This window comes from Malaclemys terrapin, chromosome 4, assembly GCF_027887155.1.
Source record: "Malaclemys terrapin pileata isolate rMalTer1 chromosome 4, rMalTer1.hap1, whole genome shotgun sequence".
Classification (NCBI taxonomy): domain Eukaryota; kingdom Metazoa; phylum Chordata; order Testudines; family Emydidae; genus Malaclemys; species Malaclemys terrapin.
Window position 1 is genome coordinate 134,117,207 of NC_071508.1, and position 21,074 is coordinate 134,138,280.

Consider the following 21,074-nt stretch of genomic DNA (forward strand, 5'->3'; position numbering starts at 1 on the left):
AAAAAAATACATTTTACACACAGATCTATGAGAGAGCTAACCCCATCTCACTTCAAATTTACATCGCTTTCAATTAGTGGGTTTTGGTCAGCAATCTGCAATAGTGGAAAGCAGTGATCAATTCTGTGACAGCAAATTCTGTAGTTTTAAAGGATGTGTAAATGGGTTGGATGTTTAGGACATTGTAGCTGAAGGAAACAGCCTTGCTGATGCCAAATCCCAGAGCTAAGTAAGTGAAGATTGTTTTTTTTTATCCCTACCCCCTACTCCAGGACTTCATTATTTGTGGTGAGATTTCTTTATAAAAGAAAAATTTTACTTATTGTTAATTTTGTTTTTGCAGAAGGGAGAGTTCAGGAACTAGAGCAATAGGGGAGGGAGGCTGTCTCTTTGTACCTTCCCTTCCTTGTCAGAAACAGAGGGTTTTAAAATAAAATAGGCTACTCCAGTAGGCTGAAGGGTTTTGTAACCACCCTTTCTTTCTGGGTGACCATTTCTCTGATTTCTCTCCCACATACTCTACACATTTATCAGCAGAGGCATGCACAATAAGCATGTGCTGGCTGCCTCCCTCAGTGATTCTCTCTCCGTGTTGGCAATGACACCAATAATCCTTGAAGTTGGTCTCCTAGGTGGTAGTGGTCTGTAGGCCAGTCATTCTGCTGGTCTTTATCCTATTGTGTAGGTTCATAGTGCCACAATTTATCAGAATATAAAAAGATATCAATCACTGTAGTTGAAATTAAGACTTGTAGTTTGGAGATTTACAACCTTATTGGTCCTCCCACCTGTTTGAAGCTACAGATTGACTCTGTCTCTCACTTACCTTTGCTTTCCCTGTTTATTCATCCTATCCTTTAGGCCCTTATTATGTGTTTACAGTTTGTGAACACCATTTGTCTGTATTTTTGAGGGACAGTGCCCATTTTTTATTTAACAAAATATTTATCCTTTTACACTTTGTGCCTCCAAAAGGTCCCTCAAGTCCAGTGCATGTCCTGGTCTTTCTCTCCAAATGTCTCAGTTATAGCTTTCAAATGTTGGCAGGTTCACCTGTCTGTGAGGGCTGGATCTGGCTCCCTGTGGAGTCTGACTGTTCTGTTTATGTAACAACTGAAGAAATCTTTGCAAAAGGATGTAAAGCTTTTCTCCTCTACAGGAGCTCGGAAGCTGGCTTAGCACTGATCCCAGTTTCTGCTCACCCAGGACTCTCAGAGCACAGGGTGGCTGCACACTGTGCTACTGCTAGACCATTGTGTGCCCCCTACATCTTTATAGTTGTCACTGTCATTCTCTTATAACTATCCAAGCCTTTTTGATATAAGAAATATTTATAAAAGTTGTAACCCCCCCACACACAAACACACCAAGAATCAACTAAAAGCAAATCAAACAAACTTGCAGTAGAACAGAGGTGCCCCTAGTCCAGTGTGAGAAAGCACTGCATCACTATTAGATGTTCCTGCAAATCAGATACCTGCATTTATTTTACCACACCCAACTACTGCCTAAGGAATTTCACATGAGTTTGTTGTTTGGATTCCTTTTCATTGCCACTCCTATATTCGACTCCTACTATGCCTCTTTAAACCTGTACACCCATTCTGAAATGGGGAGTGGTAAAAGGAAAATGAATCCTAACTATTTTTAATTTTTGTTTGTTTGTGCCCTTATCAGAATGAGAGGAAAAGCTAAATAAATATGTCATTTTATTGTCTGTAAAAATAGCTTCAGGCCTGTAGTGCTAAGATACTAAACTTTATACTGAAGCTGAAGTGGCTCTGGACATTAGAAATCTTGCAGAGCTCATTTACCTCTGATGTAGATGGGGGTGTATGGAATCAAATATGTGCTAAAAAGATGTGATTACTACAAAATATATTTGAATTGCATTCATAAAACAACTGCCTGTTGAAGGTGAAGAGAAACAATATTGATGTTAAACTTTTGCATTTTATATTAGGCAACAAAGGGAAATGCCTGTTTTAAAAAGTATTACTAGTAAGTAATTTGTGCTTTATATCATGCTCAGAATTGCAAAATATAAAATTGTGCTTTTTAAAACAATCTAAGAAAATTGCCTTAACTTCATAGACCTTTGCACTGATTGATTCCTTTTTCTGGAAATTAATATTTTAGTTGAATTGGAATATAATCACCGATTTATTCTGTATAGTGTCTACTCCTCTCAAAAGCTTTATTTTAATGTGTGTGTCACTTCTCTCAATGATTTGAGGTTTTTTAGCTAATCATGCAAATCAGAAAAATAACTGGTGATTTCTCTCTTCCCTTACCATTAGTATACGTGGTCACGATTTGTGTTTCTGCCAAAAAGGATCTTAACAGAGCACTGTCAACCTGTAGGCAAACAACAAAATGGCCTATGTCAACAGTGGTGTCATGTTTAATCTCTTATAGCTTTCCTTAATTTTTAAAAAAATAACTTGATTAATTTTTACTTGAAATAATTAACTTGAAAAATTAATTTTCATTGCTGTTAAAATTGAAGTTCTTTTAAAAGCCATAGTAATCTGTTGCATGTCCATCTTCTCTCCCATAATACATGTACTCATCCGCTTTATTACTGTGTATATACACATTCTCTTTATTATAGGGCACCTCATACAATATCTCACACCCAGCAGATAATGTAGGTCAGTTGTTTGGACCTATAAAAGTTAGCAACATCCCTTTGACTGCCGTTTTCCCAGTGCCTTAATAGAGTGTTCATTTTCAAAACTGTAAAATAAATACTTTTATAAAATACACTTTTCTAAGCATGGAACAGATGTCTCAAATCAAAATTTCATATATTTTATTTATTATAACCTTTTCCTTATACTTAAAACTTAAGGACTAAAATGGCTGCAAAGAAAAAGTTGTATACAGTTTGTGTTGCACACTGCTGTGAGAACATCAGAGACTATTGTTGGTAAAGTCACTTCCCACATAAACCTGCATTGTAATACTTGAAATCTGCAAGGTTATGGTTACATTATTTTAGTACCTCTGAAATAGAGGGAGAATCTACACCTCACTCTGACTCTTTAAGATCACATTGATATTATACAATGCTTCGGAGTTTGAAATTCATAGTGGTTCAACATTGTGAAAGTTGAATGAGAAAAACGGAGCCAATCCTGTCATAGCCATCCTAGCTGCTAGAGAAGCAAGAATCAAAAAGAACGAAGCTAATCACGTTTAAACGTACGTTATACCTGCATTTCTTTAAATGGCTGGTGGAAAGTGCAGCCCAAGGTCCTGAGCCTCTTACATGTGGGCTTAATTTTGTGCACTCACAGTACATAAACTGATGTTCAGAAGTCCTTGCAGTATCAGTGTCTTAGGCTACATCTACACTACAGGGGGGAGTCGATTTAAGATACGCAAATTCAGCTATGTGAATAGCGTAGCTGAATTCGACGTATCGCAGCCGACTTACCCCGCTGTGAGGACGGCGGCAAAATCGACCTCTGCGGCTTCCCGTCGACGGCGCTTACTCCCACCTCCCCTGGTGGAGTAAGAGCGTCGATTCGGGGATCGATTGTCGCGTCCCCGATCCCCGAGAGGTCGATTTCTACCCGCCGATTCAGGCGGGTAGTGTAGACCCAGCCTTAGTTACTTTTCTAAGGATAATGAAAAAACTCTGATAACTCAGATTACCGCCTGTGGTGAATATTGACTTTTTAATGGCGACCATGGTATGTACCAGTTTTTAGGGATCCCAAAAGATTGAGGGCCAGATCATTCTTCTTGATTTTAGCTGTACAGGTGAAAAAAAACCATGCAAATGGCCAAAAATTTGTCAGAGGAAGGGAAATTTGAGCCCAAGTAGCAGGAGATCATTTATGGCTTTTGGGGAACTACTCTCTCCTGTCAAATGTATGTGGGAAATACCCACACAACTTAATTCTGACCCTGTCAGCACAGATTCCCAACCCGCAGCTTCACACCTCCACATGGAATGAGAAGCATGGTTTTGTGGTTCAGACATGATTGTAATGCAAGGAGAGCCTGGTTCCTGAGTTGTATTGTGTTACCAGTTAGAGTTAAGAGCCATGGGGACTAGCGGAGAAGGTCTGGCCCTCCATAGGGGCCCTGAGATTGGAAGGATTTCTATATGGATCTAAGGTCATCTGTGGGGCAGGAGGGCTGTACCTCCTATCTCCTCTAAAGATCTCCAGACTCCATCTACTAGACGAGGAGCTGTTGCAGTGGAAACAGTGGGCTCACGACCATTGAGGTTTCCACTTACTTTCAGTTTATTTTAAAAAAAGAAAGTCTTGCCAACACACACTTCTCTCCTCCTCTCACCTCTATGCAATCTGTTCAATATATTTATTTAATGCTGCCAAAAAATGCCACAATGGAGCAATAGTCTTTTTAGGAGTGTTAGAAATGCTGAGTACTCCAGGACAGACCACTACCAAGGAAACTGATACAGACACTGTTTGCATGTACTTCTATACAAAACACAAGTTTGTGAGTAAATGTAAAAGCTTTTCTGCTATAATCTGTTATCAGTTTCATTTTTCAAATGAGTACTAAACTGCTTGATATGTTGTGGTTAAATCATACTCTTATGAGTTGTATTATGTAAAGAAAAATAAATACAGCACTAGTTCCTATTTGCTGTCTCCAGGAGACTCTTACTGACAGCCAGCCATGTCTCAAGGGACTCTTCTGATGAAATATTAAAGATAACTAGACCAACTTACCATATGTGCAGTTGCAGTAACTGATCATGCTTACTTTGCTGCAGAGAAACGAAGAAATTAAGATTTTACTCTGGGCAAAAAATTGGCCGCATGATTTAAATGCTAAAATTCCATTGAGCAACTGAAAGAATTTAATTTTTGAAAAGGCAAAATTTTAAAAACCTTGTCATAAAGTTGTTACCAGAATAGCTTATAAGGAAATGTGGATCTTGTATCAAATTTAAAATTTTATATTTTAATTGGGCTTCATCATGATAAGCTTTAAAGTAACTTCTCTTTGTCAAGATGAAGATTTCAGAACACAAGCTGTTTGACCTGCAGTCCAGTTTCAAAATAGGAAGGTATTATAATCTTCAAGAAGAATAAGAAATGTAGAATAAACTGAACATACATTTGAACTTATTTTTGTATTTGTTGATGAATTAATATTGAGTGACTGGTTTGTTCCTAAGGTTTTGAATCCAGCCATAGATTGTTGATTTAGTTAATGAACAGCGTTGTACTTTTCACTTTAAAATGTTCCTATAGCCCCCTCCAAACAAAGTCACAATAGATGTGATTATACTTGAAATAGACATTCTGTAGCAGTGTTGGTTAAATTCTGCCTTTGAGTTTGGGAATTAGGCAGCACAATAAATTAACATATTTTCTTCTCTTGAGACCTGGGTCCAAATCCCACAGGGCATTAGGTCAAGTTCTCCAACTATCATATTTTGGCTGATCGTTTTCCCACAATTTGATATAGTGCTTCTTTATTATTACCCTTTTGGGTAATAGATGGTCTATTGTCAAATTGTACATACATCCCACAGCATTGTAATCCAAACAACAAAGTTTTAAGGAGCCATTTCAGTGGCCTCAGCAGAACTATTTCTGAGTTGTGTGGCTGAGGAATGGGAGCCAGGCTGGTCATGTAGATCCTACCATACCTATCAGGCAGAAGAATGCACTCATGGGAGAGGGCCAGCCAAACCATGACCATGAGTGGACTAGTAGGCCATGAAGAAGATTGTATCCAGCTGGGAAGAAACTTAGCAGAGAGATATTTTGTGGGAGATTCTCCCAAAGGTCAAATAAGAATCTAAATTTATGGGTGCTTATATCATCCATGAAGTCATAGGAACTTTGGCATCTCTCATTTTAACCCACAAGGTTTCATTGCTAACATTTAAAAACAACAGAAATCTTACCTTGGAGAGAATCAAAATGCCCACCTAATCTATCCCTTTATGTGGAAAATACACACAGAAATACTGTTACTCTGTGAATGCCTTCATTGTCTATCTGCATTTCAGTGCTTGAATTAACAAGAGCTAGAAATGGGGACAGTCAGGGGACAAATAAATATAGATTCATATTTGAAAGGTATTTATGTTCCTTTCTCTTCGTTTTGGATTCAGTAATTGAGAATGTAGCATTTTTGTAAATTCAGTGTGCCAAGGTAGTTAAATGATGTAATAAGCCTTTGCCTCTTCCTTGCGTACATCAGTGCAGAGGAAACTGGGTGGGGTTTAGTGGCCTGTGATGTGAAGGAGGTTAGAGATTATCTGTTGGTCTCTTTTCTCTTTAAACTCAGGCTCCTTGAATGGAGAACATACTCATCAGTCTCTCTCTTTTTTGGGGGGGAGGGGAACATACCAATCTGAAAAATGGTGAGAATCAGTGTATAAAATCTGTGTTTATGGAATACTTGTTTTGATCTCTAGATGTTTTTTCCCCAGGATATTTAATTGTTAAAAATAACTCTTTTTCTTGTTATCAATTTTTTCATAAAGGCACATAGAAGTGATTCAGTTACTGCGTGAAACTGGAGCTCACCTTTCCAGCCAAGAGCTAGAGAACATAGGAACGGAACTTTGCAGGTAAAGATGACATAAGTTTAGATATTGCATTGTAGCATGGTCCAAGTGTCAGGAGCACAGCTAGCTCCCAGCCTGGTAGCTAGGCAACACAGCAAGCTCAGCTGGGCTCAATGAGCCTTCTCCAAATGTGTGTGTTCCTGATGGGGCAGGGGAGCCAGCAGCCTGCTACTTGATCCTTGCAACAGCAGTAGCACAGCAGCTGCTCAGCTCGTACCATGCCCACAGCTGTACCTGCCCTGCCTTGGCTTCCACTAATTGCTCCAACCCTGGTTCTGCCTTGACTCATGTCAGCTTCAGTCTAGTCCTTGCCTCCCTGCCCTTTTCTGACTCAGACTCTGATCTATGGCTCGGCTTCTTGATTGTGACTTTGGCTTACCCTTTGGCTTGGTGTTCCCAATTCTGATTCTGGTTCTGACCTTTTGGCTTGGCCCCTCAATCTTGACTCTGCCTTCATCCTCGGATTGGTACCTGACTCCTGGATCTATGCTCGCCTTTACTCTGGACTGTTGCCACAACCACCAGTTAAGGTCCTGTTGCAGCCACTAGGTAGGCCGCCCGTTCCGTGGCATCTTACACCAAGTCAGCTGTGCTAATATGCAGTAGTTACAGTTACATCCTCCTCCTCCTCCTGTTATCTCTATTTTCAAGAGTAAATGACTGAGTTGTTAATATGCCCAGGACTTATTTTGAAATGGGAAACAATCAGGGGTTTTATTATTGAAGCAAACCAATGTGGTTGGGTATAAATTACCGGAGTGATACAATAATATGTTAGTGCAAACTAGGGATCCACATGGGAAGTGCGGGGGGGGGGAGGGTTACAGCACAGCACTTTGGTGTGCACTACAGTTCACACCTCCATAGTCTGAGCTGTGGTAAAGTGTAGCAAGGCCCTAGGTGAGGAATTCTTGGGTTGTAATCTTGATTCTGACACTGGGTTACTCTGTCTGTAAAATGGTGATTTTTTTATAGTAACCTGTTTCAATGAGTGATGTGAGAATTGTTTCTCAAATCCTTTCAAGATGGAAAGCACTATATAAGTAATTATTATATATGCCAGGGACCATTGGGTACCTGGCATATACTATTTTTGGGCTAGAATTAATAACTAAAATGCAAGTAAAGGGACAAAATTTACTATTGACTGTGTGACATACCTGAAGTAGTATAGCAGAACTCCACAAGTGAAATGGAGAGCATTATGGAAAATGTGCAAATGGATTTGAAGCAAGTCTGTCCCTCTTCCTGATGCATTTGTATACATTTTGTATTACTTTTGGGTTGTAGGGAACTTGTGTTTTTGGTGTCCAGATCTTGAGATTAGAGCAACAGGGACAATTTATACTGAAGCAATGGAGTGGTTTTATTCTTCCTCATTCCCCCAACAATAAATTAAATACTAGTCTCTTCACCCAGACAGAATACTGAGCAAAATACATTGTACCGTGTCTTCAAGGGCTACAGCTCTGCTACCCCCACAGAAGATATGGATTCCATAGTTGAGGGCCCTCTACTAATAACACCTTGCTACTAGCTGTTGGACATCTAAATATAGGGACTCTTAGGTGGAGTGCCTCAACTGTTACGACAATACGCAGAAGAGAGACTCTCTGGCACATAGCCTGCACCCAAACCATATAGAGCTATACTACATATTTCCCAGAACATTGCAAGCGATGGAAACAATGGAAAGTCTTTTCAAATTAAGAGTTTGCTAACTCTGATCCATCTGTCAGAAGTATTAGGGGAGCGGCTCAGAAAATTACATTCTTTCACAAATAAATTGACCCCATACATAGCCCCTTCTGCCCTCTGCAGAACCTGTTTAACTGGCTAGCCTGATAGTAGTACCACAAAAATGAGAGCATGTAGCTTTAAACAAAAAGTGAATGTGATGCAATTTGTTGTGGTACATTCAGGGAATATTGTATACACTGGATCTGTATTGCGTGATCTCTTGTATTTTGAATGAAGTGGTAATGAACCCCCGAGGCTTTTGAAGCATTTTAAATTGGTTTGTGATGGTATTAAGCTAACAGAGGACAAAAAACCCCATTTGTTTTAAAGATATCTACTGTGCAGAGAGTGGAATATACATATGTGGAGAGGAGAATGAGTGGGCTTTGTGCATGGAATTAGTGCATTGGTTTCCTTGTCTTGAGACTTTCCACCACACAACATGAACAGAGCATGAACCAGCTCTTTCACAGCTACCCACCCACAGACAAGAATAGTGGCCTCACACCTATGGGGAACCCGGGACTACTGCATCAGTGTAAATCCTGCGGCCATGCCCCTTGCACCGGCCTACACAGAGCTGATGTGGAGTCCAGTTCCACAATGCACATGGTATTGAGAGAGACACTGAACTATGACTTTTCAGCAGGGCACTTCTGCACAAGGGAACCACTTCCCTTATACTGCTCTAGAAGGCCTTCGGTGTCCCTTTGCAGAGGGGTGAATTTCCTCCAGAGTGTATGAGCCAAAATGCTAAAGTGTTTGTAGTTAATATTGTCTTGTTGCAGATGTTCTGTCCTTCCAAGGTGTCAGGAATACTCACTTTGGGATATGACAGCTCTTAGATGATTTGAGCAAACTCAGTGATTTATTCTTCCATACTATTCAGTTTCACTTTATCCGCCACCCCTGCACCATCTTCCTAGGGAGTTTTCTCATACTAGGCATTGGCATATTGGTGAGGTTGTTGCATGTGTTCAGCCTGGTTAGAGTTGCCTTTGGAACAAACAGATGTTTTACTAACTCTTCCTCTGGTCTAATTTAAGTGACCGGCACCATGGCAATATGCCCAGCCCCCAGGGTCTGGAGAGCCAAAGCTGATTGGTTCCTAGGTAGCATTCAAGGACTGGTCTAGCTAATTTTAGCATTGTGTCAGGAATCATCTTGTATTGTTCTCTACCTGAATTAAGATCCAAAAGCCAGTTTTTCTCGCTGCTTCTCTATTGTCAAAATAATTTGGCTTTATTCTGTATTCATTCATCTCCATGGCCAGAGCTTTTGCTGTACTAACGCTAGCCCCTTAATTTCCTTATCTTTAGATATAAAATGATTTAGGATTTAGAAACTAAAGTGTTCGGTTTAGTACATTTGGTCAGCTGATAACTGTAAAATGTCAGTTGGAATTCTTTCTAGTGCATCTAGTGTTGGAATTGTACTTGCAAACAAAACACTCTCATGTTATCCAGTCTTTTAGCCGCCTCTTTTAAGTGTTAATTCATCCTGTTGTTTTTAGAAAGTCAGATGAGGAATTTGCATTTTTAAGATGTTTAATTCTTTGATCTCACGTTTCCATTTTGTCGAGATGAGAACTAAGTTTTCTTACCAGTCATCCCTCAGAATCTTCCAAATCTGTTTTCCCACTGCAGGGGTATTGTTGTCTTTATGCAAAACAAAACTATGACCACTCCAAGACATATAATGGTGACTCTCCAAATTTGTTCAGAAAGCTACTCCACTAGATTCAGTTTAGCCACAAATTTGATTTATACTACTGTTTTTTTGACTGTCTATTAAGTGAATGTCACCTGTTCTGAACAGTCTGTGCTCAACAAGGCTGAAGTAAGGGCAGGGGGGAGCAAGCAAATGAATTCACTCACTCACTCATATGTTAAAATATCAGTTCATGAAATCCAAGGATGCTCTTTTTCAAACCTGTTATCAGGATAACATACCTTTTTAAGTCTGATCACAGATGTTGGGATAAATTATAGTTCTGAAGGTACTGGAACCATGCTTCTAATACCTACCTGGTTAACTTTCTGAAGAAATAAAATCTGAAGCAGGCTTTTATAATCTTAATCTCCCATCTCTCCTTGCAGTTATGAAACATGAACAGAAAGGCCTGGGGACACTGGATAATATGAACGGTATCCTTGAGTGCACTCTAGAGAGAATTATATTAGTCCCTCACAGAATCACTACCTTGCATATCAAGAATCTTCACCAGCAGAGAAACATAATTTCTCTACTGTCTGATTGGTGCTGCAGCTACAAATGTCTCATCATATTCCAGTGGCTTTAATTACACATTGAACAAGCAGGATCCCCACATGGAACTGTGTATAAGACCCCCTGAGAAAGATGGGGTTCTGAGCTCACCAAGAAAAAGGAACTTAGCCTCCCCACCCTTTGCAAAACCCCACAGATGAGTCAGCAGTACCTCATGGTAAACACTATCAGTAGCCGTTAAGAAGCTTATACTTTCTTCTAATCCAGTTAAAATGGTACCAACTTTTTATTCTTATTTTGCTGTCACTGCAATGCGGTTTTTGAAAGTCATGAAGCACCGAGGAGTCCCAGCCTTCGTAACAGTTTTTATGCTTGTAATCTAGTGCAACCTGCACATACTAGCTAATATAATTACATTTATCACTTTTCCACCATCTTGACTCTTCTACAATGAAGTAATTCTGCCCATAGTGGAAATTCCTGTATTATGTAACTGTTCTATAATCATCCTTCCCAAATGTTAAAAATCCAATGGTATTCTCATCTATGCTCCTGCCTACTATATGGTATGCCAAGCGGCACAAGAGCTTAGCGGTGTGTTGTTTTTCACTCTCAACCAGTGTTGAAGAGTTATTTGTTTTGGAGGGTGGGATTTCCTTTTTTTAAATAAAAATACAAGAAGCCTTGAACGTTTGAAACTGGGCTGGCATTGAAACATGTTCTGCACCAGACACACTCCCATTTTTCTACAGAGCCAGGCCCTTCCTTCCTGCGCTTTTCTGCATGTGTGCAAGAAGGAAGCTCCTGTCTTGCAAACCTCGGGATCGCCTCAAAAGCTTCTTGGGATATGTCTACACTGCATTTGGGAGCAAGCCTTCCAGCTTGAGTCCAAAGACTCATGCTAACACAGTAAAAATAGCTCTGTAGATGGTACTTTGAAGTTGCAACTTGGGCTAGAGCTTGGGCTGTCATGGCCGGAGTGGAGTTGGCAGCCTGAGACCAAATGTCAAAGCACCAACTACTCACCTAGCACGAGCCCCACTAGCACAAGTCTGTGGACCTGGCCAGAAGGCTCTCTCCCAGATGTGGTGTAGACATACCCATGCGAGACATGCAGGAAGGTAGCTCTTCTGTTGTAAACTAGGAGAGTCTGTAGTAGCAGGGCTTCTCTCTTGTGCTCCTTCCAAGGCATGCCAATGGCTCTCCTCTGGAGTGGTTCTCCTCTGTTGCCAACCTGTTAGGTGCAGAGGAGGCTTCTGGCTGTGGGTAGGAGGCCCTGCAAACCTCAGAAGGTACATAGCAGTGGAGTTCCTGTGATGCAGACCTAAAGAGATTTCCTTTTTGGCACACCTCTGAAATTGGATTAAAGTTATTTAGAATCAACATAATGTCTGTGAGATGCAAGATGACCAAGCTACTTGCACTCTTCAAGCATATCAAATGGATTGACTATTTTCAACTTAAAAATCTCATCTAGGTCTTTACCAAAACAATTCCTTTGAGGCAGTAAACCTCAAAGGATGCCCCCGGCCCTATTTAGCTTTCATATCCTGGAGGGAAAATGTAAATTGGCTGTGAATTAATCAACAGGATAGAATAAAGGTCACATATAGTGACAGCAGTGAAAACAAATAATAAACATTTATCTCACTGGTTTTGCTCTTGGTTAGGATACAGTGGTACTAAATTATCTGTTTGTTCATTACCCATTTGAGCAACTGTGACTTGATAACCTGCCATTCTTAGTTTTTGTTGATAAAGACTCCCATCTATGATGATGTCAGCAAATTTGGACAAATCCAGACACAAAAGCAAAAGATGTAGCAAAAGATGAATCTTCTGAAACAAATAAACTTTCACTTGTTGAGTAGCCACTGCTGCGAGCTACTCATTTCCCTATTTTTCTAATACTCTTGCTGTCTTGTGCAATTTATAAGGGCTCTTTCCTTTTAACTCACTATTAAACTCCCCCCTTTGGTCTGTTGTCAGTGGGAAATAACCTTTTTGCAACAACATTGCTTTCCATTAGTGCTTCCTCAACATTTCATCTCTTACCTTATGCCTGCTTCCACTATTAAATTTCTCATACAAAACAAAGACGCTAACTCTTCTCCCCACCAAAGGCAAGCCTTTATCTTCTTCCCACCCTCTCAGGCTGCTGCCAGGAAAGACCGTGAAAAAGCTTTCTTCTCACCCACCCTCAGGCTGCTGCAGTTAGAGGTTTCCACTCCCCTTTACAGATTTTTTTAAGTACCTAAAAATAATTATCAACAGTTGAGAAGTGGCTTCAGACTAGCAGGGAGTAACAAATTTTGTGGACTTGACTGCAGAATGACCCTTCTACAAGCTGTCCTGGCTGCCTGCTGCTGGGATCTCACATGCCTTTACTGCATTCCTTCCTCCTCCTCCCCCACCTCCAGCAGTCAAGTCTGCTCAGCCAGTCTACCACACTCAGGAGCCTTTCACCTTCCTCCTTACCCATGGCCTGCTGTCCTCAGTACTCTTTTCCTTCAGAAGACAGAGAGCGACATTCAGGGCACCAGGGCATATGCCACAGACTAAACAAACAGGCCTTTTCCATCCCTCACTTCAATGAGATCCAACCTCACTGGAGAATCACCTGGCTGTTTCTGTTCAGATATTCATCAAGTAGTCAATATTAATGCTTAAAGGCCTTACAGCTCCAGAGCTAACATCCTCTTGACATGCCTGGGGGTAGCCCCAGTCCTTAAAGCATGTCAGGTCGCAGATCTGGGAAACAACCTTTCTAAGAAGCCAGCTAAGTTGCTGAGGGGTACACATTTTTAGTGCGGCTGGGGAACCCCTCTGATTGGTTGCTTTCCCCAGGGCTGCTGCTGCAAGCAGGCAGAGTGCTCCACTCCATCCCCAAGCAACCTGCACCATTCTCGCAGGGGATGGGGAGGAAAGAGTCCAGCGGCTCATGATGGCTCTGCTCCTCTGCTCCTTCCATCCCTGCATCCTGGAAAAGCAGAAAGGAGACCCCAGGGAAGCTCCCCAGGATTTTGGGGTGGGGTGAAGCACCCCTAGAGCTGTTGGAGGAGCAGAGGTGAGGCTGAAAGGGGCAGAATTGATATGTGGATTGAGGGGCGGGATTGATTTGGGGTCAGAAATAATTGCTGGGGGGACAGGCAGATAGATGGCGGCGTGATGGTGAGACCCACCCACTTTTTTCAGACTACATGCTGTTCTATTGTTTCAGCCTGTCTGCAGGTGACATTGCATTGGGGCACATCCAGGTGTTTTTCACACCACAGGAGCTAAAAACACTTTTTTTAAATGAAAGATTAAGTTCTGCAGATACTAGTGGGGCTGCCAGCAGGCCTGCAAGAAACTGCCTGTGGTGTTACACCACAGATTCAGAATCCACTCGTGTCTTGATTCACTTTGGAACGGTATAATGTTTGTCATCTAGAAATGGTGAGCATAGACCACCCTTAGCAGACTTTTTTTCTCACTGTGTGTAAAATGGCTGTTTATTGATACTGAGTTTTATAAATTGCCCTTAATTTAAGATCCAAATACTGTAGCATCATTACAATTATCCAAATGGCACCACAGAAACATAATGCTGTCATAACCATAGCTGATAATGACTATTAACATTCATGCTAGAGGCAATATTGTATCAGATATGTTTATACAACTTTTGTAGTTTGTTTTTAAGTGCAATATTTTGGTAGCATGTCTGCTGTCACTCTCTGTATAGTAAAACTATTATTGAAAATGCAACACACTGCAACTCAAATGTGGGATAGCTCCCCCCAGCCCCCCTTAAACGCCATTTCACAGGATAAATATTGTGTTGTGAAATATGAAACTGCGTATCTTTTTTCCCCTTTAGTCATAGTCACACCCACTGGGTGAAACTAGCCTGTTGTAAGTTGCTTATAATACAGCCTTGTTAATTTAAGTAACTGATTCATCAAGCCGTGTTGCTGGCTCAGCTGTTCAAAGCTTTTGTAAACTTCTCCCTCCCTTACTTGTGCTCTCTCCCCCTTCCCAACCCCCCCACCCCCCATCCTGGCAGTCATGCTAAGATTGTTGTTGGTTTAGTGTTCACATTATTTTCTCTGATAGTTAAGAGAACACAGTATTACAGTGAGATGCCCTTACAGATTTAGAAAAAGTAAACTGTTCTTAATTGTTCTTTTTCCAGCCTCGCTGCTAATGGCGATGTGGAAGGGTTGGGTATGCCTGGTATCTAGCTGGTGCAAACCTGGAACAAACTGGGTATGATGGCAGAACTCCCTTACAAATAGTAAGTGTGACTGTTGGTGTACTGCATATGGAGCTCTGCTAAGCATGTGTGTTATGGCATATCTGTTCTGACATGTCAGATGGTATTAGGTTGGGCAAATTAAATGCCACTTTGGTTCCGACAGTTTTGATTAAAAAAAAGTCTTTGCTTCAAATTAATGACACTTCCAGAACTCTTGTCAAGTAATAAGTCATTCAAAGCCATCATTCTCCCAACTCTCCACAAGTAATTAGACATTTCAGTCAGGCTTTAAGTAGTTTTGCATGCCTACAAGCCATGGCAGTACTCTTTAAATTTCTGTTTACAGGCAGAGGCTACAGGGCATGTGGAGCTCCTAGACTTCCTTAATCAACTGAAGATAAAGCAGGTAATGGTTATTTTAAAAGTTCTTGTTTGCTGAAATGAGCCTGGGTTGTCTTTTTTGTTGCTGTTGTTATTGTTGTAGGATGGTTTTGTAGTTAAGGCCCTGGACTGGGTTTGGAGAATTCTGAGTCCAGTTCCTGGTTTTGCCACAAACTTCTCTGTGACCTTGAGCAAGACCTTTAACCTCTCTGTGCCTCAGTTCCCCATTTATAAAATGGGGATATAATCTAAATAGACTGCCTTGTCTATTTAGATTATAAACTCTTTGGGGCAGGGACTGTACATACAGGACCTAGTACTATGGGATCCTGAATTTCATCTAAGTATTACTGTAATGGAAAGGAGAGAGAATTTACGAAGTAAAGAATGCATTAGTGAGTTTCTTCTCCGCAGGTCTGACAACCACTGGTACATCGATTTAAATTTACTTAAGTAAACCCAAATCAGGAATACTTCTAGTCAGAATCAAAACAGACAGACAAACTACAACCATGCAAATACTTCAGAGTTTACATATTTCATTCAAAAGGAAAATGTGTTTTTGTAATGTGTGCAAATAGATTACGCTTATAGCAACCAAGAAAATACACGGAGTGAATTAAACATTCCCCAAAACAAGTATCTTGTTACTTAAACCGACAAGTTCCTTTCATGTAACTGTATGGATCTGTTTTCATTTGATGTGACTTAGGAGTCTTTGGGCAGAGGATGAGTTTAATTAGCTAAACAATCTAATAACAGCACTAGGGAAAACAGCATCTTTGGGAAATATGTATTGCGCCTTCATCAGAAACTTAAAAAACAGATTTCAGAGTGGTAGCCATGTTAGTCTGGCAACTCCCATCTTTTCATGTACTGCTATATATATTTTCCTACTGTATTTTCCACTCCATGCATCTGATGAAGTGGGTTTTAGCCCACGAAAGCTTATGCCCAAATAAATTTGTTAGACTCTAAGGTGCCACAAGTACTCCTTGTTGTTTTTAAAGAACAGAGTGACACTTCAGCTCTGGTTGCAACTGTTTTCTGGGGTATGTCTACACTGCAATTAAAAACTCGCGGCTGGTCTGTGCCACCTGACTCGGGCTTGCATGGCTTGGACTGTGGGGCTGTTTCATTGCAGTGTAGACTTCCAAACCTTTCCACATCAAGATTAAAAGGCAAGATGGGCTCATTTGCCAGAGCAACACCTTGGGATCACTTCATATCATCCCACTCCTTTCTCATCTCATCCCTGGCATGTTTTGATGGCATATTCATCTGTCTTGACTGTATTAGATCGTAAATTCCTCTGAGAAGCACCCTTGCCTCATATGGACACCTGTGGCACTATATAAATGATAACACACATTCTGGCTCACTGGCTTGAGGACAGACTGTATTGTAGTTAGCCAGCACTGAAACCAAGTGGCGCAGATCTTCAGCTAGACTGAATACACCAATGACAATTTAACCAGCAGAGCATTTGCCCCCGGCTATCCTAACTCAGGATTTTGTTCCTAATAATGTAATTTAGAAAATCTTAATCATAAAAAAAAAGAGAGAGAGAGAGAGACCTGACTAAGCACATGTTAGGAATTATTGATGATTGACGTAGAAGACTTGGGTTTAAAAGGCCTCACAGATTCACCCTGCCATTGTAGATTCTGAATCAGGACAGTAGGAGAGATCAGGAATTTCAGAGATTATCTGAATTCTAAATTATTTACACTGAATGCCAAAATTAACAGTATTGACATATATCTTCTCCAGCCAACAGTCAAATGAAACTGGGAGAACAGTCAACCAAATCTTAAATGATGCGTGAATGTTTGGAGAAGATTTACCACTCAGCTTGCCACTATAACTGGAGGAATTTCAAACACTTAGATTTTTTTTTCTCAAAATTCTACTCTGATGCAATCCTCTCACATTGGAGATTAGATATCTCTTTTCCAGTGTACTGGAAAATCTAAGATATTGGAGAGGTTAAAAAAAAAACCCTCAGGATGTTTAAAGACTTTGGGCTGGATTCTCCACTGCTATGCATCTTGGGTAGTCATTTACACCTGTATAAAGTGGATGTAAGATGCTCCCACTGGTGTATGTGAGTGGGGAATTCTCATTGGTAGCATTCTATACCCACTACACGCTGATTTAGTGTTTCAGTAAAATTCAAAGATTTGTGGTGCCTTTACATTCACCTCAGTTGAAGTCAATATTTATTTTTAAATAAAATTTGATATCAGACTGAGAAGCATGTCACTTTAAATCTGTAACTCTCATATGGGCCATCTTTTGATCTTTTTTTAATCTTCCCTACCTATAGGAAAGACAATCTGAAGGCATTCCTGAGTGTTGGATTAGAGTTTACTCAGTAGGCTACAATGTAAGCTTGTCTTGGAAAGGCTTCCGGCAAATTTGAGTGGTCCACACTGCATGTCTTAAAGCTAACTGTTTCTTTATATGATTTCTCCATAGGTTATGGAAAATGAACATTCCTGGGAAAAAAGCCAGTTTTGAACAATTAAACACTAGTGGGCAATAATTTAAAAAAAAAGAAGAAGAAGAATTAAAAAAGGAAGGTGGAGATGATTGCAGATGCTGCTAGAGTATATTGGGAACCTAGAATTAATTTAGAAATATATTTACTTTTTTCTTATCTTTTAAGATTATTTTCTTATGGCTGATATTTTAAATTTCTTTTAAAAAATGAAAACCTGTTACACTAGCATGTCACATCTCAGGTTAGGTCCTTTTTCAGTGCCAAGTGTCTGAGCATATAGCTAAACAAATGAGATTAGAATGTCATGATATAGTGTCTCTTACTCTATAAATATTTTATTTTTCTATAACTAGTATGTTGATTTTTTTATTTTCTATAATTGGGACACTGAGTTTTTATCTAGTAAATCTATGGGGGAAATGCTGCATGCAATCAGCAGCATTTCTGTTATGTGAATTTATATTTGTGGGGGGGGGGATTCAAAGTTGATTATATATTCATGGATTTACATTAATAAAATCTCTGGAAATAAACGTTTGTTTCGCTTCACTGGTTTTTTGCAATAGTTTAGATCGTGTCAGTAATAATAATTACAACAACTGTGTGTGTGTCAGCGCAAATAATTGCATCAATCAAGAGCATCCGCCTGCAGTTCTGTGCTAATATTCACCAATGTGTTACTTTAAACTACACTTTTTAAATGTATTATAAGGCTGACACCTTAAACACAGGGCTTGTTTGCACTGCGCCACAGTGCAGACTACAGGCTTCAGAATTGTGCGCCAAAATGTTGCTCACTGCTCTGTGTGGATGCTTCAGGTGTGTTCTAAAAGGTACCCAGTTGATATTAACATGAACTATAGTAAGAGACACTTTGGTGCACTCTACAATTTGAATCCCCATAGTTCGCACTGTGGCACAGTGTGGACACAGCCACATTCATTGATGGGACTCTTTAACTGAACTGAGTTTCTGTAACAATGATTTTACCTACCTTCTGACCAGGACATAATCAGAATAGCTATGTTTGACATCAGATTGTATCTTGAGTGGCTAAAGAATTAATAGATTTCTGGTTAAAGCAATAATGCTTCTAGGTATGAAAGCCTAGAACTTGCAAATATAGAGAATACTTAAGGCAGATGCACAGACAGGGAATACAACTTTTGATTTACAACTATAATTTCTGATTTTATGTCTTCCTCAAACAAATGGCACCTTTGTTGAAGCACGGAGGAGTTCCTCCCCCTTTCCATGCAGCCAATGCTCCATTGATCCTTTCTGAGCCCTTTAGCGTTGGAAGCCTTCCCAGGCCAAGTTACAGACCAAATTCCCCCAGGAATATGGAGTGAACACTATGCACACGATTGGAGGAAACCCCGCTTTCTCTGCCAAACACAACTATTGTCCTATGGAATATACTGTAGACATACGAGCCAATTTTCACACCTAGAAATACATTATCTTGTTTTATGCTAACATACGTTTGGTGCATCCATTCACATTGGAGCATTCCTCTAGTCACAAAAAACATCTTAATGCATGTACAAAAATACTGTCTCTCATTACTACTATATCAGCCTAATCCAGTATGGGTATGATTGAACAGTATTGGTGTATTAGAAACTTCTCTTACTAAGCTAACATCTTGACCCATTGCATTAATAAAATGTATTAAATGGCTAGCATTACATAGCAAGTAAATTATAGCTCTCACATTAATATGGATCAAGCTAATAAAATCCAAAGATAATGATTAAATAAACTTCAAAAGGAACAATGTCAGATGTTTTAGGCCACAATTTTAACATATCCTTGAACTGGTAAATTATAGGCGGATTTAACTATTTAAAAGCTATGTACATGTATTATCCTGATCATAGTGCACGAGAATAGCTTTATTTGTATAAGACCTAGACTGAGTGGCATCTTAAGAATCAATCCTGCGATGGTAAACTTTCTAAAAATTGCTACACTGGAACAGGAAATCCTTCACTAATAGTAATATGTCACTTGAAGATAAATTAAATTTGGGACTGAAATGGTGGAGTTTGGGGAGTGGGGAGAGCTTTAAACTGATTCTGGGAGACAAAATCAATTCATCCATGGCATCCATTCTTAGTGACACAGCAGAATTATTATTGCAATACACAGTATATAAGAGGACTTATTGAGAAACCCTCAAAGGACCGACATATACTGTGGATACCATTCTATCTTTAGAAAAGAAAATCAAAAAAGCATATACGCTAAAGTAGAAACACTGGTGATCACGTCTTTAAAGTGTACAATACAGCATATCTTTCTATACCACACTTTCTGTACAAGCATCTTAAAGTGACTTAAAAAAAAAAATGCCTTCGGCATTAAAACTGGGAAAAAGGTAAGTTATTGACTTTTTCCTGCACATAAACCAGGTAGACAAATTCAGATTTTTAAAACACTTGGGGCCAAGTTTTCAGTCATAGTGTAAGCGAACTCTACTCATTGAAATCAGTGGTATGTCCAGCATTTCTGGTTAAGTTTGGGCAAAAGTTTAGAAATGTGATATAGTAAGAAAAGGGTTTATATCCAAGAACTTAATAAAACCTTAGAACTAGAATGCAATACTCAAGTCACGTATGTGGAATGAACCCTTGCCTGCTATGGCTAGGAAAATTATAATAATGCTTTATAACTGAAGAGAAATATGTCAAAACCCACTAAAATACAATGGTAAGTTTTTAACTCTGGTGTAATATGCTGTTCACATTCTGCGTAAAGTAGCAAGCAACGTGAAAAGTTCCAGATAAATTGCACCTGGCAATGTAAACAGTCCGGAAGGTCTGCAGAGAATGAGTTTTTAAATTATGTAGCTGAGGTATATTAAAAGCATGAAAGAAAGGCTAAGCATTTATCTGAGACCGTAAATAGTAGTAACCTTTTTATATGCTAAATGACTGTAAAGGGGTCATGATGTAATGAAAATGCCAAGCAAAAGCTATCCCAAGAAGGGAACAAAGCAGGGTTCTGAACCTTTATAGCAGGCTATTGATACTCCCATTAAAGGGAACTGAAAAGGATGAAGCTATAGTGGAACCTCAGAGTTACGAACACCTCGAGAATGGAGGTTGTTCGTAATTCGGAAAGGTTCGTACCTCTGAACAGAACATTAGGGTTGTTCTTTCAAAAGTTTACAACTGACTTAATACAGCTTTGAAACTTCACTCTGCAGAAGAAAAATGCTGGTTTTAAGCACCTTAATTTAAATAAAACAAGCACAGAAAGTTTCCTTACCTTGTCAAATCTTTTTTTAATTTTCCCTTTATTTTTTTAGTAATTTACATTTAACACCGTACTGTCCTGTACAGTATTTGCTTTTGGGGGGGAGGGGTCTCTGCTGCCTGATTGCGTACTTCCAG

The 21,074-nt window shown here is 39.8% G+C and overlaps 1 protein-coding gene across 1 annotated transcript in view; it reads left to right on the forward strand.

Moving 5' to 3' along the window:
• The window catches only part of ASPG (asparaginase), an 80,436-nt gene extending 62,249 nt beyond the window's left edge, over positions 1-18,187 (forward strand). The window contains 6 exon segments of the mRNA XM_054024666.1: positions 6,494-6,580; positions 14,724-14,754; positions 14,757-14,825; positions 15,133-15,192; positions 17,649-17,672; positions 17,674-18,187. Coding sequence (XP_053880641.1) covers positions 6,494-6,580; positions 14,724-14,754; positions 14,757-14,825; positions 15,133-15,192; positions 17,649-17,672; positions 17,674-17,715 — 313 coding nt within the window. The 3' untranslated portion in view covers positions 17,716-18,187.
• Positions 18,188-21,074: the final 2,887 nt, after the last annotated feature.